This window comes from Notamacropus eugenii, chromosome 2 (genome assembly GCF_028372415.1).
Source record: "Notamacropus eugenii isolate mMacEug1 chromosome 2, mMacEug1.pri_v2, whole genome shotgun sequence".
Taxonomy (NCBI): Eukaryota; Metazoa; Chordata; class Mammalia; order Diprotodontia; family Macropodidae; genus Notamacropus; species Notamacropus eugenii.
Genome location: NC_092873.1, coordinates 332,189,205 through 332,212,747, shown reverse-complemented (window position 1 = coordinate 332,212,747; position 23,543 = coordinate 332,189,205). Strand labels below are relative to the sequence as shown.

The window sequence follows — 23,543 nt, the reverse complement described above, 5'->3', positions numbered from 1 at the left end:
TATGGGTTTATTGTTTTCAGAAGGCATTATTTTCTCTTCACAAAACTTTACGTGTCATAGTTTGTTTTTGTTGCTAGTATGATTTAGAGGACTATGGGGTTTTTGTTCAGGAATTTCAATATGAAAATTAAAGAAGCAAAAAAAAAAGAGTCATCTATTGCAATTGTACTAATTAAGTTAATAAGGATCATAGAATCATAAATTAAGACCTAGAAGGTAGATTTCAGTGATTATCTAATCCAAATTTCTCATTTCACAGGTGAAGAAACTAAGGCCCAGCGAAAGGATTTGATTTATCTAGGGTCACATAAGTCAGAAAGTCAATACTGAAACTCAGGTCCTCTGTCTCCAGATCTAACATTCTTTACACTGAGCCGTATTTATTTACACAATGCATATTTATATACATACACACACATACATATATACATACATACATATGCAACCCCTCAGAATTAATGAGATTTTTTTCTCACTCTCTTGCCTGGTTCTCATAAACTGGCCCCAAATAAGGAAGGAGAAACTCTTCTACATTTAGTGTCTTTTAGCTAAATAGGTAAGAAAAATTTCAAACATTTAAAAGTAAACTAAACCACTATATTAATAATTACCTTATGAATAAGCTCTTTTTTAAAAAAAATCAAGTAAATCAGAAATAGAATTCTTATGAGCAAACAATATATATATATGTATATATATATATATATACATATATATATATGTATATATATTTAAGTTCTAAACTCTATGGAGGGTCCCAATGACATAGTCAATAGTGAACAGGTCTTTGTTCTGCCTCTCACACATGTTAGTTGTGTGACCATGTGCCAAATCACTTAACTTCCCATTGCTCCCAGGAACTCTAACACCATGAGTTGTAATAGATCAATTCTGCTTGTATGAATGGACAGAAAGTGTTTACAAACCAGGAGGTCTCGAAATGAATGAAATCACCAATCGAGATTTTTGTTTTAAATTCTGTTTTGTCTTTTAAAGAAGAAAGACACTTTTATTAGTTCTTAAGCTAAATACAATTTTGTAAAAATTTAAATTTTTCAAAAAAAAGTCAGCCATTTTCTTCTTTTCTCTACCACCAAAAATGACTTTCCAGTTGCTCCAAATTAATGTCAGTTAATAAACATTTCTTAAGCACTGTGTGTCAGGTTTGCCAAGATTAGGATACTTTTTGTGTGAAGAAAGGCAAAAGGCTGGCCCTGCTCTCAAGGGGATCATTATCTAATGTGGAGACACCATACAAAAAATTACGTACAAAAAAGCTATATATAGCATAAATTAAATATAATCAACAGAAGGAATGCACACAGGGGTGAGGAACCTGAGGCCAAGAGGTCCTTTTACTGAAATGTGGCCCTGTTACTGAATCCCAACTTCAGAGAACAAATGCCCTTAATAAAAGGATTTGTTCTGTAAAACTTAGACTCAATCAAAGGGCCACATTTGGGGACCTAGAAGGTCATGTGTGGCCTCCCAGCCTCAGGTTCCCCACCTCTGCACTAGAGTTAAGGGACATCAGGAAAGGTTTCCTATATAATATGGGACTTTAGCTAGAGGTATAAGGTGTGAGATGATGAGATTGGTGTGGAAGGGAAGTAACAGTAATGAAGGTCTTTGAATGGCAAACAGAAGATTTTTTATTTGCTCTCCAAAGTGATAGGGAGCCACTGGATTTCATTGAGTGGATGTGGGAAGGAATGACATGGTCAAATGTTTTTGGAAAATCACTTTGACAACAAAGTGGAGGATAGGCTGGAATTGAGAGAGATTTGTGGCATTCAGACCAGTCATCAAGTTATTGTAACAGTCTAAGCATAAGGTGATAGAGGCTTGAACCAAGGTCATGTGAGTGTCAGAAGAGAGAAGGGGGCATATTTAAGAGATGTTGTGAAGGTAAAATCTATAGACCTTAGAAACAGAATGGTTATTGGAGTAAGAGAGAGTGAGGAGTTGAGCACAACACATGACTAGGTTGTCAGCTTGGGTAATTAAAAGGATGGGAGTATGCTTAACCATAATAGGACAATCATAAAGAGGTAAGGATTGTAGGGGGAGTGGAGAGATAATTTTCAGTTTGGAACATGTTGCATTTAAAATGTCTATTTGAGATGTTCAATTGGCAGATGCAAGACTGGAAATCAGTAAAGAGGTGTGATTGCATGATGTGGAAGGAAACCAATACTTTTAAAGGAAAGAACACAAGATATCCTACTTAAAGAATTAAAATATTCCCCTAAAGTTTTGTTCCTGCCTACACAGTCTAAATCCTAATCATTCTTGTTGGCTGTTCTATGTGTTTGGAATAACCTGATGCTTGGTTTGATTCATATCAACTAGATTCCTAAAAATTTTAACACCCTAGAAATTTAGAACCATGCAAGTGCAGGGGAATAAATCTCCAAGAGGGATGTCAGACATTGGGTCTCCTTAGGGAAGAAGCTCCAGGACACTGCCACATAGGGAAGGGGCAGGGAGAGAGAGGGCCCTTGGGACATTTTGAGGTTTTTTCTGGGAAGACCAGTGATAGGAGAGGGAAAAGGTAAGGGCATGACTTTGGTATCTTTTTAAATGTATTCCCCTTGAGTATTCACTGGGGACATATTGGGAAATGTAGCAGATGAGCTTTTTAAGGGTAGGGATTATTTTGTTTTTGACCTGTCTCTAGCCAATTCACACTATCCCTACCTTATAGTAAGCATTGAAGAAATGTTTGTTGATTTAAATGATAATGAACTCTTTCAGAGCAAAAAAGTTTCCTTACTTCATACATGGCAGCAGTGATTTACTGAAAGGTAAGTTAAGCCTTAAATGTTAGCATTCCACCAACAGTGCCAACTGACTTCCAGGGGAATATTGCTAGGTGTTTGGAGAAACAATGGCAGGAAATGTCATTCCTCTTGATGAGGTCTGGAAGGCGGCGAACTCCAAGACTAGAATTCCCTGCATGGGCTGTTAGGAGAAGTATTCACAGACTGAAGCATTGTTGAGGTCAAGGTAAAGATTTATTACACTTTTCAGTAGGCAAAAGTTCTTAGGGAACCTGCTACCTTAGAGAGGTACAGGTAGTTTATATAGGATATTCTATAGGAAACAAGTGCCAAATATGCTACCTAGGGGTTTTGGGGTGGGATTAGGAAGTGGTTAAGGAGTGGTTAGTTCTTAAAGGAACATGCACTATTGGTACCCAGAGTTCATCAGGAAATAGCCCAAGGGGATGCTACCTGGAGGTGTGGTTTTAGACCTGAAACATCACTAAGTCAACTAATGGTCAGGGTTGACTGAGAAATGCCCAGGCTGCTCTCACCTATGTCTTATTAGACAAGATAAATGTAAGGGAGTATATTTAGGTCTAAGTCTAGGATACATACAAGTGGTCAGTAAGTAGTAAATGTCCTTATGACCCAGTGCACAGTCAGTTCAGCCAGTTAGCAGCTGGTTCAGACTAATAAATTGTGTAGGTACAGCTGGCTGCTGTATCAGGAAGGATTGTTACTGAGGCAGGCTGTGTCCTTGGGCTGGGGAGAATCTGCCTGGAATATTGTTTTGAGGCTAGGGAGAAATGTGATTTTTCAAAGAGAAATATGATTTTAGAATTGGGGCTCAAGCACATGCACCCAAGCACCCCATCACTCTGACATTATTCTCTTTTCTTAATTCAGTTGAAATGTTCTTTCTAAGATATATAAGGGTCTCAAAAAGTAATTTCACTTAACAATTCCTTGAAGGCATTAAAAGATAAGATTTTCTTGGTAAAGTGAGTAGATGGGGGAGTGATAAAAAATGGAAAGAGTTGATAAAAAGAAAGTTTCTGAACTTTTTTTCCTCTGGGGGACCAAGAAGACACTGTTTCTCATTGTCATTTCTCTCATATTTCTAAAAACAAAATGGGAGGAGGAAAGGGTACAAGCATTTATTAAATTACTTCAAATGCTAGCCACTGTACTAATTGCTTTATGAATATTATCTCATTTGATCCTCATAACAACCTTGTGAGGTAGAAGCTATTATTATCTCCAATTTACACGTGATGAAACTGAGGCAGACAGCACTTAAGTGAGCCCACGCTCACATAGCCAATTATTGTCTGAGGTGGATTTGAACTTGGCTATTCCTGACTTCAGACTCAGTGCTCCAGCCACTGTGCCACCTGAATGCCTCTAAATAGTTTACTAAATTGTAAAAAACAAAACAAAACAAAACAAAAAAACTCAGATGTTAGAGCCCATGTATTCCCACTTGCTTATCAACTGATTCCAGAAAAGAGAATAACATAGGAGGGGTGATATTTACTGCAGTGTTTCTCTCAACATCCAGTGATATCCCCCTACAATCAGTAAGCTCCATTGGCAAATGGTAACAGTTAGGGTAAATTTTCAGGAAATCAGTGCTGCTATTTGTGAAGCAGATGAACTCTTGTCTCTAAAAGAGTTCATTATTGATCAAATCAACAAACATTTCTTCAACACTTACTGTGTGGCAAGCATAGTGCTACTTGTCTAGAAATAGAACAACAAACACAAGATCATGTCTGCCTTCAAGGAACTTACTTGCTATATTTTCCAACATTTCTCCTTTGAATGCACAAGAATACATTTGCAAGGATACCAAAGTGATGTTAATAAAATATATTTGAAAAACAAAACAATTTCTCTGTCACATATGTATGGGTCTGTCTATATAGATATGTGTATGTACACACATACATATATATAGGTACATATACATATGTATATGCCACAACTTTTACAATGTTTTCTCTCCTTTTATAACAAACAGGTCAAAATGGTTGAAAGAGAGATAAGCATCTGGCAACAAACTCGGGCCCTTCTGTATAAGAACATTATTAAAAAATGGAGGATGAAAAGAGAGAGTTTTTTGGTAAGATTAAAAGTTCTTTTCATTTTATGGTTATTTTTTTTTCGCTTAACTGCATATTTATTATAAGGGTTTCATTTATATTTTTTAAAATAGTGTAAAAAGGGGAAGGTGGAAGGAGAAAAATAAATATTTGATCGTTGAAAAAATTAAATTCATTTTTTTAAAGCAAAACAAAAAAGAACAAAGCAATGCCTTCATGTTTGGTAAAGTAAGAAGTGCCTCCCAGGCAGCACACGTGCATTTCTTCATCTCTGCTGCTATTTATGTACTCAGTTTTTATTAAAAAATGAAGCTGGTTTAATTTTTAGATTGTGCATGCTTGCAAATGTTGTAGAATCAGGGAGATTTTCAAATTAAAGGTGCCATTGAAAAAGTCATTTCTCCCTAAAAACCTCTCTCTCTTTGTCTCTCTCTCTCTCTCTCTCTCTCTCTCTCTCTCTCTCTCTCTCTCTCTCTCTCTCTCTCTCTCTGTCTCTCTCTGTCTCTCTCTGTCTCTCTCTGTCTGTCTGTCTGCCTACCTGTCTGTCTGTCTGTCTCTCTCTCTCTCCCTCTCTCATGCAGTAGAAGCAGCACTTTCCCAAATCATCAATTCACAGAAATCATATAAAACCATTCTGCTTCGCTGAAGCGCAGAGTTTCTAGGCTCACAACAACAAAATATGGTTACCAACCTAGAACTTAATGTTTAAATGGCCGAATGTATAACTAGTTTCTGCTGCTGCCACTTACCAAGGTACATTATGATGAAGACACTGGTTAGGTTGAAAGGACTATGAAAGGGTTGGTTGGCAGAAATGGACAAACTCATTTGGAGGGATTTCTTTACCCTGATAAAACACTACATTAATCCCAAGATCTGTGGCACTCTGTTGAGTTTCTAAATACCAGGATCTGGTCATCGTCCCAAAGATGTATAGTGCTAATTACTTCCTACATTGCCTTATGTGCAGGTTTCCCCGGGTCACAATTACTAGAGCGGGGACAAAGCGGCAATGAGTGAAGTGATGGGAGTTGGGACCCAAAACACAGTATCCCACTACTCCTTAATCCTGTCGACTCGGTTCATCATTCAGTGCATATTTTTTAGCAAAACCTCTCACCCTTATTTAAATTAGTTGAAATTATGGCTATAATCCGAGTTCTTGGGGAACGCATATTTTGAAAGGGCCACAGGAAAGAATACTGGGAATCAGAAATAAGCAGGAAAATTGAATAGGTGAACAGGACCCAAGATACCTAAAATACCGTTAATTTTGAAGGTTAGAGGAGGGTGCTTCATCAACTTTAAAGTGCTATATTAATTATTGTTATTACGGTACTGTTATTATTTATTAGCCTTGTTTTTCATAGGCAAACTATAGTTTGTCTTCCTAGCTCTTTCTTTCTCTTTCTGCCTTGTCTTGTAAGTGTGTCTGCTTAGAAATATAAACTTAATGGAAGAAAAAGTGACCACATTCTAATTTATTTTTCTCTTGTGTTATAGGAATGGCTTCTTTCATTGTTTCTATGGCTGCAGCTCTACTTGTTTGGATCATTTCCTTTAAACTCTTTGGTTTCCGAAGGGCCTCCCGTAGACCTAGGACGCATAGATAAATTTAATGATTCCGACTTTCTGATTACATATATGCCAGTCACGAATATAACTAAACAGATAATGGATAAAATGGCTTTGACTTCCTTTATGAAAGGTATGTTCTCAACCAGTTCAGGGAAAATTTTTTGTTATTCTATTTTATTATAAAGAAAAAAATGTTTAATCTGAGATTAAATGTGTAGAATGAGTTAACTCTTTAGTATTCTGTTATGATACACAAACTTAGGTTAGACCAGGTATGTGGAACCTGTGACCCCTGAGGCCACATATAGCCCTCTAGGTCCTCTTAAAGTTCCACACTAGAGCACCCAGAGGGTCACATGTGGCCTTGGGGCTGCAAATTCCCCACCCTTGGGTTAGAACACCTTAAAATTGTTTTCTCAGTTTTCTTGTGTCTTATTTCAGAAAGCTCAAGACTGCATAGAGTTCCTTTTTTCTAAAACTAGATTAATGGTAAGGAGGGGTTCAATAGACTTTAGATTACAGATCTTCAAAATAGTTCAACATTCTTGATTAAGTCTGGTTATTGATGTATGCATTTTAATAAATACTCTGTGTTTTATGTATCTATCTCATCCAGGAAGGGGCCTAATTTAGAGAATGGAGCCTGTTTCTTTCCCATCAACAAATATAAAGCTCATTCCTCATAGGGAAAGGTGATTTCAATAGGCCTTCTGCAAAATTAGAATTAGAGCTCCTTGCTCCTCACCTGAATGGACTGAGTACATACCTGATAAGTAGAGAGGCTGTGTTGCATAATAGATAGATGGCCAGTTTTGAGGTCAGGAAGGCTGAACTGTCTCAAGTGTCTTATACACCAGCTATGTGACTATGGACAGGTGAATCACTTAAATTCTCAGTGCCAAAATCTATTCTCTATAAGTAATCTGGCCCCAGCCTCTCTTTGGGGTCTTTCCCTAAAACACTCTATTCCACAGCCGAAATGGCCTATTATTTCCCATACATGATATTCCATCTCCTCCCTCCATTGCCTGTACCTGGAATGCTTCCACTTCCTGCAACCCCTCGCTCCCTTCTAGGCTTAGCTCGAACTGAGAGATCTTTCCTGATATCCTCCAATTTTAGCACTCCTCAATTGATCGTGTATTTATTCTGTATTTATTAATTTTTAGGCATGTATCCATCACGAGGGGAGGGGCTGACTCATTTTTTAAAATATGTATTACCAGCACCTAGCACAGTGCCTGAAATGTAACAGGAACTTAATAAATTCATTGTTGATTGATTGATTGATCTACATCATTGGAGAGATTTTCCATACAGAAAAATCACTACGGGAATCAAATCACAGTCACTTCCCCCCTCTCTAATCAAAAGGACTTCAGGGTTAAATCGCATCCCTTATCACATGCTCCATACTGAGCTAAGAAAACTAGGTAAAATGAAATATCTTTTCATAACAAGCCAGAAAAGTTTGTTAGATCTTCCTCCCACTCCCACAAGTCACTCTAATAGTCATAGCCATGGTCTACACAGCAGGAGTGGGGAACCTGTGGCCTCAAGGCAACATGTGACCTTCTAAGTCCTTGGGTGCAGCATTTTGACTGAGTTCAAGTTTTACAGAACAAATCCTTTTATTAAGGGAAATTGGTTTATTCTGTGAAGTTTGGATTCAGTCAAAGCGCGGTACTTGTGAATCTAGAGGGCCAGATGTGGACTCGAGGCTGCAGGTTCCCCACCCCTGGTACACCATCCTCTTTTGTCTCAGATAGAATTTTTCTTTCAGGATTTAGAAGAATGCAGCTTCCAGCTAATTTGTTATCATTGCCTATTAAGATCAAGTTTCCCAATAAATACTCAGGAAAGACAAACAGTGGGTAGTGCTTATGTATCCTGTGGATTGCTTCATTCTAAAGCAAGCAACTCCCACCCACCCCCATCTCCCCTTGAGTTTTTTTTTCTATTTCTATTATCGCATTAAAAATCTTCTATATTCTAAAGACCCTTAGGCTAAGAGATTTTCCCCCCATGTTGACATATCTCCCTTCATTTTCTTCTAATATTTTAATAGAATGGACTCTTTAGAAGATGGACTCCCCTATCTGCTAGTAAATTATCATCTTTCCTTCTTTCTTTGGTTTTCCTGGCTCTGGTCTAACCCAGGCACAGATAATCCCTCACCTCAGGACTCTATTTAGGGAAAAGGAATAGTGAAAGGGGAAATATAAATTCAGGGAGAGCTTTGCTGGGGTATAATAGGGGAGTGAGTAGAATCTCTGGTAACTAATTATTTTTAATTCACAAATTAGGTACTAATTACTTTGCTGAAGAAATGTAAATTACAACAGTCTTCTAAAGTTTGATGGCCTGAGATAAAGCCCTGTTCAGCCCATCCCATTTACCTCTATGCTCAGAGCTCACCGGGTACATCATCAGTCTTCCTATACTTGAACCTGAACTAGTTCTTACTGAAGCTTACTTCAGTATCATCAGCTTTGCAATTAGTTTGAAATCTCAGTCACTGTAACACTATTACACCTTGTATTTATTGTAATGATTTATGGAGTCATCAAGCCTACTGCAGGCAATCTACATGTATTGCCTCCACACCACCTGATTTCTAGCAGGTTGACATAGTAAGGTCCTAGCTCTCCGATAATTCCTCTTCCCATTAGAAGCAAAACCAAGTAGTACTTTACTTTCCCCTACAGGGTTAGGATAGGCCAAGAATCTCTGAGGCATTTACGTTCAGTTCAGTAATGAAATGGTATTAGGGTTAGCCATTCCAAGTGCTCCGAGGTACAAAGATCAACAGGAAAGATAAGCAAGTGATAAGCAAAGTTTCAAAGTGACCTTAGGCAAATCGTTTGATCACCCTATGCTCTAGTTTCCTCCTCTATGTAAAGAAGGGTTAGACTTTATGTCCTCTTTTCCAACTTCAAATCTATGATCCTATGATCACTGTTTTTTTTCCCTGCCCATTAGTGGAAAAACAATCTTTAGAATCATAAGAACAATTCTTCTGAATTAACTAGAAATTACATTTTTGAAAACAACACTGGATATTGCCTTTGTCAACAGAGACAAATTAGGAGGCCAAACTGATGGTGCTTACAACTGATACTTGGAGAGAGTTATTTGGGACTATATAAATTTCTGCAATGATGAGAACTTAAATTGACTTGAAGGCACACAAGTTGCTTTGTCTCTGTGGCTAGAATGAGGGAATGGAGGGATAAATGAGGAGAAGAGTTATAGCTACAAGAGTGGAAAAGAAGAACTAAAAAAAAGTTTACTCACTTTAGACATTTTGGATGTTCACTAGTGAAAATGTTATAAGAAAATATCATTTTTCCAACTATATTGGAAAGATGAAAATATATTAATTATTAATATCACTTATTACAAATTTATCATAATAAAATAAACCATTCAACTTTAATCAAAACTATTTTCACCTGATAAAACTATCTGTGCTAAGTGGGGTCAAGGTGATTGTCCCTATCAAGCTTCATCTTTACACTATCTCCCTATGCTTTCAGATATATACTTCATTAAGTATTCTCTAATGACATTTTAAGATCAAAGGTGGTTTGTTTAGAAGGGCAGAGTAAGAAAAAACATTTTTTTCATATGTTATAATTTCTAGATGGTTAGATCTTTTTCCATGATGTTATGTCTGAATCTTTTACAAGATTGAATTATTTTATATATTGAGGAACTTTGCTTAAATTAATTGGAGACCAAATGATCATTTTAAATGACTGTTTTTCCTTATGCATGGCAGGAATAAATATCACTGGAATCACAGATGAAAAAACGGCAACTTCATCTCATGGAATCTTCGACACAATGGCAATCATCTTTCATGATACGTTTTCATATGAGTTGAAGTCATGGGGATACAGAGTGTCACATATAAATGAACACCGTGAATATTCAGGTGACTTCCCCTTTGGCTAATTATTCTGATCTTGTGGTTATTTTTCTTCATAAACCAGGGACAATTATGAGGGGATGAAGTATATAAAAGCAATGATACGAGCAACATAAATGTATAACATGTATTCCACTCCTAAACTCAAATAGCATGCATCTTTATGAAAACAAAGAATACCTTCCTATACAAGTATAACCCTCAGTGAACAAGTTCCTATTAAAATGTGTTCATTTTCCTCCCCAATTTTATTATATCCTCTTGATAGCCTATATAAATGGCATGACTTGAGAAAATCAAGCTAACTTTAATAAACATTTCCTTTTGTTTTCTATTCATATGCTATTTTAATATTTTCACTGTCACAATAATTATTTTTGATTGTGTGGTCTTGGGTTTTCAGCCTTTTTTTTTTTTACCTATACTTTTGATCAAGTGTTATTTGCATTTGTTCTCCATAGTTGAATCTATAAGATATACCCCCTAGAAAGAAGTAAGTTTCTCATTTTGGGTTATGTCCACTACTGGAATGGTTACTACAAAATCGTAGTGGTAATGGTATCTTGCCAAGTGTAAGGTTCAAAACTAGATTTCCCCCCATAAGAAAGACTTACCAGCTGATTGTCAAAACATTCACTTACCGAAGAAGCAAATGATTATATCCTTATTGCCAAAAGAATATCTCTTTTTAAACACAGTAAATTCAACCTCTATAATTGTTATAGAAGTGAAAGGATTCACATTCACGCAGCATTTTAAATAGCCACTTGAGATTCACATGGTATTTTCTATTAGTATTCTTTCTTTTGTTACCTAATGTAATGCTACTAATTTTTTTTTTACCTATTCGCATAGATAGCTTTAAATTTATTCTCACCTCTACATGTCTCAGCTGCACTGGGCTGTTGAAGCAGTAGTGTGAGAACCATATTGCATCTAACTGATAAGCTTGGAACTAGATGTTAATTCCAACACCTTAGCCAATACCTCTGCTGCCACATCCAAGTAGTACAAGGCAATCCATGTCTACCTGAAAGAACTGTTTTTTCTCCTTCTTTTCTTTTGCCCAAATTAATTTTATTCCATAGCTGTTTTATTCTATTAAAAAAAAATTCCAAATATTGAATACCCAGACAAGATGACTAACTGAAAAAAAAAAACCAACAACAGACTACCCATTTACGTATTCCAGCAAAAACCTGACATTCACACCATTTACAATAATAATCAAGAAATCCAATGATTTCTACAGTAAATGACTTCTCCCACTTTGGAAGTAAAGAGGTAGCTAGAAATTAATAGGTAACAGGAAAGGAGGCTACCAATGAAGCCAATACCAACACATAGACAAACAAGCCAGCAACTTACCAGCATGACCAAAGATAGGCTACAGCCACATATATCCTATAAGACTTTATTCCCTGAAGTAGCAAGAGCTTATGATTCTCCCCAGAAATCCTCAGGGTAGTCTTAGGGATGGGCAGTGACTAGAGTGAGAAGGTAACACTTTAGCCCATGCCCATGGTATCTGGAGTACCTGGCACTCTGTTCTAAGATGACAGAAAAGGCTCTGAAGATCCACCATTCCAAATTTCAAAGATCTGGGGATGTGGGGGCACTAACCTCAGGAAGTGAAGGTCAGCACAAGAACCCAGAGGGTTACTACGTCAAGACTAAACAATACGGACCAGTTCTCTTGAAAGTATAGCAGTGAGCAGATGCTTGGTTCCATAAAACTTGAGTGGTGCATAAACCAAAGAAGTCCTCTACCAGTACAAAAAATAGTCATAGCTCTAGAGATCTCCCAAAAGGAGAGTAACTCTGTAATAACGTTAAGAAAAGACTCAAAGAGAAAAATAATTTTTCAAGAAAAATATATAAATACATAGAAGAAATGAAGAAACAATGAAAAGTGAAATGAAATCTCTGAAGGAAGATATTGGAAGGAAGATAAATAGCATAGGAGAGAAAATATTAACCTTATTCAAATTATGAAATACTTGAAAAGTAGAAAAGATCATTTGGAAATCAATGACTCCATGAGACAGCAAGAAATATTAGAATAAAATCAAATTAAGGAGTGAAAGAGGAATGCACTGGGAAAAAGAGAAAGGGAGAGGTAAAATGGGGTAAATTATCTCACATAAAGGAGGCAAGAAAAAGATTTTGCCAAGGAGGGAGGAAAGGGGGAAAGGAAAGGGAAATGAGTGAATCTTACTCTCATCAGAATTGACTCAAAAAAGGAAGAACATACACACTTAATTGGGTATAGAAATCTATCTTACTCTGCAGGAAAGTAGGAGGGGAAGGGAATAAGAGAAGGAGAGGTAATAGGAGAGGACAGATTCGGGGAGAGGGTAGTCAGGAAGTAAGACACTTTTGAGAAGGGACAGAGTGAAAAAAGAGAAAGAATAGAATAAATGAGGGGGAAATAGGATGGGGGAAATACAGTTAGCATTAGTGTGAAAAAATTTTGAAGCAAATTTCTCTGATGGAGGCGTCATTTCTCAAACATAAAGAGAACTAAGCCAAATTCATAAAAATAAGAGCCATTTCCCAACTGATAAATGATCAAAAGATATGATCAGTTTTCAGATGAAGCAATCAAAGCTATCTATAGCCATATGAAAATATACTCTAACTCATTTTTGATGGCAGAAATCTACAATAGAACAATTCTGTGGTACTACTTCATACCGATAAGATTGGCTAATAGGACAGAAAAGGTAAATGACAAATGTTGGAGGAACATGAGGGAAAATGAGACTTTAATGTACTGTTGGTGGAGTTGTGAATTGATTCAACCATTCTGTAGAGCAATTTGGAACTATGTCTAAAGGACTATAAAACTATGCATACCCTTTGACCTATCAATACCATTACAAGATTTGTATCCAAAAAGAGGTAAAAAAAGAAAAAAGAAAAGGACTTATATGTACAAAAATATTTATGGCTGCTCTTTTCTGGGACCTTCTCAGAAAAACCTGGAGAGGTTTGCATGAGCTGATGAGAAGTAAAATGTACTATGTATAAAGTAACAGCAATATTGGAAGATGGTCAACTGTGAATGACTTAGCTAGTCTGACTAATACAGTGATCGAAGACAACTCTGAAGGCCTTATAATAAAAAATGCTATCCATTCCCAGGGAAAGAACTACTGGTGTCTGAATACAGATAGAAGAATACTTTTTTAAAAAATTCTTTATTTTTCTAGAGATTTTTCTTATCTATGTTTTCTTTCAGAACATGACTCTTATAAATATGTTTTGCATGACTACACATGTATAACCTATATCAATTGCTTACCTTCTCAATGTGGGAAGTGCGGGGTGGGTAGAGAGGAAGGGAGAGAGTTTGGAACTCAAAATTTTAAAAACAAATATTAAAAATTGTTTTTATATGTAACTGGGGGAAAATAAAATATTAAAACAAGAAAATATAAGAGAAAAGGAAGAGAAGGAAAGTTAAAGGAAGGGAAGGGAAATAATGAAATTGATTTTTAGAGGATCTCAAATAGTATGAGCTGGTACAGTGAAGCCAGCAGAACAAGAGAATAATTTATACAAGGAAAACAAAACTGTAAAGAAAAACTATTTTGAAAGATTTAAATCAATAAGCCATATTTCCAAAGGTCTTATGATGAATAATATTGCCTGTTTCATCATAGAATTGGTGGAAACAGGTGCAGAACGAGACAAGCATTTATTTTGCATAATTTTGCTTTATTTGTTACAAGAGATTTTTCTCTTCTTTCTCTAAGTTTTTAGCTGAAGGAGGAATGTTGGCATGGTGAGGGAAGGATTAGCAAGAGTAATACCAGAAAAAGAAAATGACCATTGAAACATTTTTTTTAATGTGCTAAAGTATGCCTGAAGGGAAGCACAGACTAGTGGCATAATTTTGAAAGTGACATGTGGAATTTATTATATATCTTTTTAAAAAAGGAAAACAGTATAAATGAGAGATGCACAATTTCATAAAGAATCCCTTTGTGCATATGAAAATGTTCTCTGTTTTTCAGTTTTTAAATTCATAACTAAAAAAAAGTTCTGAACAAGTTGGACAAAGAGGAAGAGGTTGTTGGGTAGGTAGGGAACTCTACCAAATTGATTTATTTTAAAATTTTGAAAATTCTATCATATGCATGCTTTTTAATTTCCCACTTCTTACAAAATTATCCTTCTACCAACTTTTAATAATGAAACTTTAATAATGAAACTCAGGCAATGTGAGCAAGCAACGTAAAGATTTATTCATTAAATATGATTTCAACTTCCAGCATTTTCTAATTCTGCACCCTAAAGAAATTCACAGCCCATCAAACCCCTAAAAGGAATCAAGCTATTTTGCTTTTGATCATGTTAACATATTTTATCATGTAACATACCTGAACATAACAAAATTGTTTTAAACCATATAAGTTTAATCAGAGGTAGTCAGTGGCATAATGGATAGAGCACAGGACCTAGAATCAGCAAGAACTGAGTTCAAATCCAACTTCAGACCCTTACTAGTTATGTGACCCTGGGCAAGCCACTTAACTTCTGTTTGCTCCAGTTTCCTCAACTGTAAAGTGAGAATGATAATAGCACTACCTTGCATGGTTATTGTGAGCATTAGATGAGAAAAAATATTTGTAAGAGGTCTTAGCACAGTACTTGCATATAAAGTTCTACACAAATTCTCATTCCCTTTCTTTCCTCATAGAAAAGGTTCTCCACAGACTCAGAGGAAAATGCTTCTTCTTGATGTAATCATGTAAAATTATGTAAAACATAATGAAGTTTTTGCTTCTCTTTAAAGCACATTGTACAGAATATTTTGAAGGAATCAGCTGTTTACTTGAAAAATATTGGGAAAAAGGTTTTGTTGCTTTTCAAGCTGCCATTAATTCTGCTATTATAGAAGTAAGTATCAAATTTTAAGAATCCTAATAATAGTAATCAATATAACATACCCTGACCATGCCACTTCCTTGCTCACTGTTCCTACTGCTTCCAGGATGAAATCTTCATTCCTCATTCTGGCATTATGGACTTTTCATAATCTGACTCCAATTCACATATCATGTTTATTCATGTGTGCTGTGTTCCAGTAAAACTCAACTACTAGCTATGGCACAAATTCAACATGCAATTCCTACTCCCAAGAGCATTTCCCCATACTTGTAATGCATTTCCTCCTCTTCTGCCTTTCAAAATTCTTCTCTTCCCTCAAGGCTAAGTTCAGATATCACTCCTTCAATGTGACATTCCCTGTTTCCATAGAAGTGTGTTTACCTTATGAAAATATTCCTAAATTGATTTGTCTCTCCCTCTTCTCCTCCCCCCTCCCAGTCCCTGCCTTCACCTCTTCAAGCCCTACCTCCCAATAGAAAACAATTTAAAAGTAAGGATCATGTGGGTTTTATCTTCGTATACCCAGGGCCCTATAAGTAAGAAGGTGCCAATCAATGTTTGCTGAATCTATTTATTAGACAATGTTAAGGATAACCTACATCTAAATTACCCAATTATTAAAGAATATAACACGTGTGATCACTAAAAGCTGAAAGAAATAAAAGAATGGACAATTTCTTCATACCTATTCACTTGCTTGAAATGTTGATTTTTTTTATGTTAATATGCCACTTTAGATCACAACAAACCATTCTGTGATGGAGCAGCTAATGTCAGTCCATGGTATAAAAATGAAGGTGCTTCCTTTCTTTTCCCGAATTGGAATCACTAATGATCTCATCATTTTAATCTACATAATTTCTTTCTCCCCAATGATATATTGTGTATGCCTCAATATTACAAGAGAGAGAAAAAAGATTAAGAAATATATGACAATAATGGGCCTCCAGGATTCAGCTTTCTGGTAAGTTATGTATTTTGCTTTCAAATAATATGAATAAATAGAAGACTGGAGCTAACTAGAAACTGACAGTTCTTGTTTTCTAGGATTATGATTTAAACTTCATACATTTAACACATTGGTATCTTTTAAAAAATATGTTCCTACCATTTAATTAGTATCCATGTCCACCTATGTACATAGGGACTGGGATCTTATAACATTTAACGAATTGATTTGCTTTTCTCCCAGAACAGATCATATAGTTTTTGTACATTCTGAATAAGATTAAGCAATATCGAAGAAAACAGAGTAATAAGATTGGGACATATTGGTATAAAGGCCTAGCAGGAATCCTTCTGCTATATGTATGTATTCTCTTACACATTAGAGTGTTTTATAGGGTTATGGCCTACAATGATTTAAAAAGATTGAGGGAAAATGATTACGTAGATTATCTATACCTCATTACCAATAATGACTTGAATGTAAGATGTGGTATAAAAATCATTACTAAGGTTAGAAAAAACTAGACTGTAAAAAAAGATGGATTAATCACAAAAGTAGATAAAATACAAGCCTCCATGTCACACTTGTAGCTGTAAAATATTAGAATACCTAGAGGAAGACTTTCAGGGTATTGGGTAAATTCTAAATGGAAGATACATAGGAAGACCTTGAATGTATTAGGTCCAATCAGGCTAAGTTGTAGAATTGGGACTTTGCAGCCTTGATAAGATACAACTAAGGAGAATGTTAACTGAATGAATAAATAAATAGATCAATTAATGAAAAAAAAAACATTGCTAAGTGTTAGGGGCACAAATACCAGAAGAAAGACAGTTACTGACCTCAGTGAACTTAGGTTCTAATAAAGGAAGAAAACCTATATAAGGTACTGGTGACCAAAGAGAGATATTTTAGACTGGAAAGTCAAAGGAATTATGGATAGAGTCATAAAGTCAAAAAGTTATATGACTTCAAAGTAATGCAACTGGGTGTTTTTGCTGCTTGTGGCAATGACAAATTTTTTGCAACCAAATAGTAATACTATCTCATGTTCTAACTGTGCTTTATTAAAATCCACCAACTGCTTTCCTTACAACACTCTACCCTCACCCTGGCAGGTAGCATGAGTATTATTTTATTACCATTTGGCAAGTGAAGAATCTGAGCCTTAGAATTTTTCACAATATCTAGAAATTGAAAGAATCTTAGAGATTACCTGTTCCAGCCCTCTCATTTTACAAATGAGTAAATTGAGCCTCAGAGAGATTAAGTAATTAGTCCAGCAGTAAGCGACAGAACTTAAATTTGAATGCAGGTCCTTTGATTTCAAATCTAGTGTTCTTTTCATTACAGTGAACTGTTATTTTTTTTCCTTCACAACCTTCATCTTTGGAGGTCCTAGGGTTAGTCTAAAGAAGCTGGTGTTGTTCAAAAACATTTTTGGAACTCCTTATGGAGGCAAAGAGAGAAGATAGTCTGTAGCTTCACTTTCTTGACATGTGTAACTTCATTTTAGAATTACCCTCTATTTTGATGTAAATTGAGCAAATCACATCCTTGCCCTATGTAGGGGGTCCCCCCCCTCCTCTCAGTCCATATTTTCAAGGCTTTTCATTAGATGCTTGAAACATCACCAATGTCCTTAAAACTACAATGGACAAGATTACAAGATGTAATGAAACAGGGTTTAAGAATTCTGTTCTTGAGATGGAAGAGTAAAAGCAGGGACTTGCTTGAGCTCTCCCCCAAACCTCTTCAAATACTTGTAAAAATGACTCTAAATAAATTTTAGAGCAGCAGAACTCGCAAAATGACAAAATGAAACAAATTTCCAGCCCACGACAACCTGGATGGTTGACAGGAAAAGTCTGTTGCACCAGTTTGAGAGAAGAAAGTAGTCCAGCACAAAATGCACTGTCATTGAATGGCCCTAGCAAGCCTCAGGGGGCTCAATTGCTGGCAGCTGTGGCAGTTTTCCAACTTCTCCACCCCAAAATACCAAAGACAACTTAGAAGGTCAGTTGGAAAGGTCTGTCAGACCTGGGTGAGAAAGAAGCACTATCCAGCTTCAGGACACTGGTGGAGACACCAGCTAGAGCTCTCAGGCCAAAGACAGCTGGGGGGATTGAGCAGCTGATTAGAGGGGAATCACAGGGTTCTCTGCTGGTACTGAGGCAAGAGAATCTCACTTTGCCTATGCTTGGATCTGGGTTGCAGTCTTGGGATGAGGAGGAGTGTTGGCATGGTAGAGCTTGTGGTGGTGGTAGACAGGGAATCCTCCTCATAGTTTCAGGTCAGAAAAGAGTATTTGTAGTTGCTCATGGACCAGAACACAGACCAGGCAAAGAGTAAACACCTCTCCTTAGATCATACTACCTTGGAAGAACTGAAAATTTCCCTCCTCCCCCTAGAACTATCTCTGAAAACAACTACACAAAACCCGTGAAGCTTGGGACAGTACACCTTCCACACTGGAAGCAGAGTTCTATCTTAACAAAAAGTTAAAAAGTCAAGTAATTAGCTGAAAATGAATAAAGACTAGAAAAAAACTCAGACTATAGAATCTTTCTTTGGCGACAAAGAATATCGAAACATACAACCAGAAGAAGACAACAAAGTCAAAGCTCCTAAATCCAAAACCTCCCAGAAAAATATGCATTGGTCTCAAGCCATGAAAGCTCAAAAAGGATTTGGAAAATCAAAGAGAAGTGGAGAAAAAATTGGGAAGAGAAATGAGTGATGCAAGAAAATTGTGAAAAACAAGCCAGTAGCTTACTAAAGAAGACCCCCAAAAATGCTTAAGAAAATAACATCTTAAAAATAGACTAACCCAAATGGCAGAAAAGGTCCTAAAAGGCACTGAGGAGAAGAATGCCTTTAAAAGCAGAATTAGCCAAGTAGAAAAGGAGATCCAAAAGCTCGCTGAAGAAAATAATTCCTTCAAAATTAGAATGGAGCAAATGGAAGCTAATGACTCTATGAAAAATTAAGAAATTATAAAACAAAACCAAAAGAATGAAAAAATACAAGACAATGTTAAACATCTCACTGGATAAAACGATTGACCTGGAAAACAGACCCAGGAGAGATAATTTTAAAGTGATTGAAACTGAAAACCACGATCAAAAAAAGAGCCTAAACATCATCTTTCAAGAAGTTATCAAGGAAAATTGCCCTGATATTGTAGAACAAGAGGATAAGATAGAAATTGAAAGAATTCACTAATCACTTCCTGAAACAGATCCCCAAAGGAAAGCTCTTAGGAATATTGTAGTCAAATTCCAGAGTTCCCAGGTCAAAAAGAAAATATTATAAGCAGCCAGAAAGAACAACTCAAGTACTGTGGAAACACAATCAGGATAACATAGGATTTCACAGCTTCTATACTGGGGGATCAGAGGGCTTGGAATATGATATTCCAGAGGTCAAAGGACCTGGGAATAAAACCAAGAATTACCTATCCAGCAAAACTGAGTATAATAATTCAGGGGAAAAAAGGATATTCAATGAAATAAAGGACTTTCAAACATTCTTAATGAAAAGAACAGAGCTAAGTGGAAAATTTGACTTTCTAATACTCAAGAAAACTCAAGAAAAGCATGAAAAGGTAAAAAGGAAAGAGAAATCATAAAAGACTTATTAAAGCTGAACTGCTTATATTCCTGCATGGAAAGATGATATTTGTAACTCATGATGCCTTTCTCAGTATTTGGGTAGAGGAAGGGAGAGGTAGAAAGGAGTAAATGATTTCACATAAAAAGGCAATACAAGCTTTTGCAGTGGAGGGGAAGAGGGGGAAGATGAGAGGGAATGAGTGAACCTTATCCTTGTCAAATTTGGCTTAAGGAGTGAATAAAATACACACTCAATTGGATAAAAAAATTTATCTTACCCTACAAGAAAGTAGTGGGGAAGGGGATAAGAGAGGGAGAGATAAAGGAAGAGATGACATATTGGGTGAGGAAATAATCAGAAGCAAACACTTGAGGAGGTACAGGTCAAAGGACAGAATAGAATAAAAGGATGGTGCAGCAGGATGGAGGGAAATACAAGTAGTCTTTCACCATACAACTATTATGGAAGTGTTTTGCACGACTACACATGTATAACCTATATTGAATTGCTTGCCTTCTCAATGAGGGTAGAGAGGTAGGAAGGGAGAGAATTTGGAACTCAAAGTTTTAAAAATGAATGATAAAAATCATTTTTACATGCAACTGGGAAATAAGACACACAGGCAATGGTGTATGGACAGCTATTGTACCCCACAGGGAAATAGAAAGGGAAGGGGATAAGAGAAGGGAGGTGGGGTGATAGAAGGGAGGGCAGATTGGGGGAAGGGGTAAACAATGAATGCACACCATCTTGGAGGGCCAGGAGGGGAGAGATGGGGGAAAATCTGGAACTCAAAATCTTGTGGAAGTGAATGCTGAAAACTAGAAATAAATAAGTAAATTTGTTAAGAATTTAAAAAATAATTCTTTTTTTTCTCTTACTTTTCCTCGAATGGACACTTTATTCTAGATATTCTAGTGGGGAAATGACTTGGATGTTGAGCTCACTTAAATGACAGGCATTTTCCCTTTGGGAACATCTAATTTCCCTATCCAAGGCTTGCAAAAGCAATAAAGATTCTTTACCTAATCTGTCCATAACATCATAAACTGTCATCTCCTTGTATATCAAGGCACCTTTCTGAAAAATTCATTCATGACCTGTGCCAAAATCTTGTAAATATCCTTAGTAATGGAAATTCTAGGACTTTTGAGGGGAAGACAATTTTTTTCTCTGATTTTTTTGGTGAAGGAACAAACTACATAGCACTACTTGGGGTCAAGAAGGACATGTTACCCTAAAGCAATGGGGCTGATTTTCAAAGGCAAATTATTAAAATGAGGAATTACATAATTTTTTTTCAGAATTGTCAGCACCCAAGGAGTTATGTGCATAGCTTCCAAAGGTGACTATTTGGAAGGACAAAACATGCCAGTTCTTTTCCTTCAGTCTAAAAAATTGTATGGCATTACTTTTTATGTATATGTACATCTCACTTGTGAAAGGTTTTAAGAATGTCATTGGCAATTTGTCTAGGTCCATAGGAAATTGAACAAGACAGAACTGGCTCATTTTAAAATGGGAAAGCCTTCTGCTGTACTCAGTAAGATATAATGAAAAGATCACTGACTATACAGTCAGAGTAACCAGATTAAAATTCTCATTTTGATACTTAATGCCTTTGTGACCCTGGGCAAGTCACTTAACCTCTTTGGGACTCAGTTTCCTCATCTATAAAATGAGGAGGATTGGACTAGATAGTTTCTGAGGTCCCTTCCATCTCTAGAACTATGATCCTTATATTAAAAGTAGTTGGGGAATTTATGTCTCATCAATACGAGGATGACTGCCATCTCTTTTTGATGTTAACTTCACTAAAAGAATGGGTTCAAATAGTCATTGCTGTTTGGTTCCTAACTGCTTTATGGCAGAAAGAATTGTCTGACCATGTAATATTGAAATTATGCTGTGTTTGTATCATAGGCTTTCCTGGGGTTTACTGTATTTTGTCTACATTTTTATTTTGGCAAATCTGCTGGCTGTTACCATAAAATCTTCTGGACTTGTAATCATGACTGGTTACTTCATGATATTCAGCCTGTTTCTCTTTTACGGTCTCTCTTTGGTGAGTAGTTCCCTACTTTAGTTCTCATGAAGACCAAATGTTGTCAAGTAAGGACATGATGACAGTCATCCCTTGTCTGTTCTTTTACTGTATTTGCCCAAGAAAGACTCTTTAAAGACAAGACCTTGACATTAGTTTTGTAATACAATGGCTCATCTTGCATAATGTCCATTAAGGATTCTCAGAGACCCAGATGTCATCTAAGGTTCTTCTTCTCCCTTCAGGTAGCATTAGCTTTCTTGCTGAGTGTTTTGATTAAGAAATCTCTACTTACTGGCTTGATCACATTCCTCCTCACTACTTACTGGGGAGGTTTAGGATTTCTTTTATTGTATCAACAATTTCCTGCACCTTTGGAATGGATTTTAAGTCTCCTGAGTCCTTTTGCCTTCATTTTTGGAATGATCCAGGTAAGTGCATTATTATTAATAATAATTAATATTATATTTAATGTCTAAATATAAATAATTAATATAATAAATAACTATTTATTAATAATTAATATCATATTCGCATTAAGAAATATTTATTTCTAGTTTATGATTAGCTTTACAAAATGTCTTTCCTGTGTAGAATATAAGGAATTGAAGATCTATCATTTTATTAGGGGGGAATCTCTCCATCTTTTCTGATACAGATGACAAATGACTTCATTGATACATCTTATAGAATTGCCTGTGGCTCAGACAGCTTAAATACCATTCCTACACCCACTTAATTCGTATGTACAAGGGATAATTCTTAAAACTGCAATGAATCTTAAGGAAAAATAGAATTTCACTAGTATATTATTCTTCCATTTTTCATTGAGTTTGTTTTCTCCTTGATTGTGTTTCATGTGGCTCCTAACCCCTTCATAAAATAGGCATGTCACTAATCCCAGATGATGAGCATTGTATTGCAAACTCTAATCCCTGTTGCAAAATAAATGTCTTTTTTTTTTTTTTACAAAGGCACTATTTTTTCTTTTTAATTTGCTATTTTTTTTAAACCTTCAGATTATGAGGATGGATTACCACTTGAGAGGTTTTGCTTTCCCTGACCCCTCTGGAGACTCACATCAATTGTTAGCCACACTTTTCATGTTGATTTTTGATAATCTTCTCTATTTGGCCCTTGCTCTGTATTTCGAAAAAATTTTGCCACGTAAGTCACAGTAATTTCATAATTCTTAATGTCTTTCATCACCTTATTAGGGAAAATTTTTCATTCTGACAGAGGTCAAAGACAAATAGAAATGTCACCATAGGCATAAAAATTTAATTTTCTGTCTCATAGATTTCAAAGGCCATGTAGTCCAATCCTCTGGACTGAATTGGTTTAATTGGCTTAATGGGCAATGGGGTTTGATTGCTTAGGCCCAATTCTTTTTAATGTATAAACTTTTCCATCATAGTCACTTTCTCTGAGGCTGCCTTCTGGTATAAGTTTGGAACGTTTGCTTTTCTAAGAGTATATTGAAAATATTACATGGTAATACTGGTACAATGCTTATATTAAACTAGTTGGAGGACCCATGTTTCCAAAATAGTTTTGTTTTGATCCTTGTCAGTAACAAGGTATTTCTTCACCCAGGCTACAACATTAGTGACTGGTACAGCCATACTGCTACAGAAGATGACTCAATTAG

General features: G+C 36.1%; 1 protein-coding gene across 4 annotated transcripts in view; it reads left to right on the top strand.

Moving 5' to 3' along the window:
* LOC140528059 (ATP-binding cassette sub-family A member 10-like) overlaps positions 1 to 23,543 on the top strand; it is a 118,148-nt gene that overhangs the window by 936 nt on the left and 93,669 nt on the right. For 3 of the 4 annotated variants that reach the window (XM_072645525.1, XM_072645523.1, XM_072645524.1), the window contains exons 2-9: positions 4,792 to 4,893; positions 6,377 to 6,581; positions 10,236 to 10,391; positions 15,190 to 15,293; positions 16,022 to 16,248; positions 21,772 to 21,913; positions 22,138 to 22,323; positions 22,912 to 23,059. In XM_072645525.1, the coding sequence (XP_072501626.1) occupies positions 4,798 to 4,893; positions 6,377 to 6,581; positions 10,236 to 10,391; positions 15,190 to 15,293; positions 16,022 to 16,248; positions 21,772 to 21,913; positions 22,138 to 22,323; positions 22,912 to 23,059 (1,264 nt within the window). In that variant the 5' untranslated portion in view covers positions 4,792 to 4,797. Of the gene's footprint in view, positions 1 to 4,791; positions 4,894 to 6,376; positions 6,582 to 10,235; positions 10,392 to 15,189; positions 15,294 to 16,021; positions 16,249 to 21,771; positions 21,914 to 22,137; positions 22,324 to 22,911; positions 23,060 to 23,543 lie in introns of those variants that run through there. The other variant, XM_072645526.1, reaches the window with a different exon arrangement.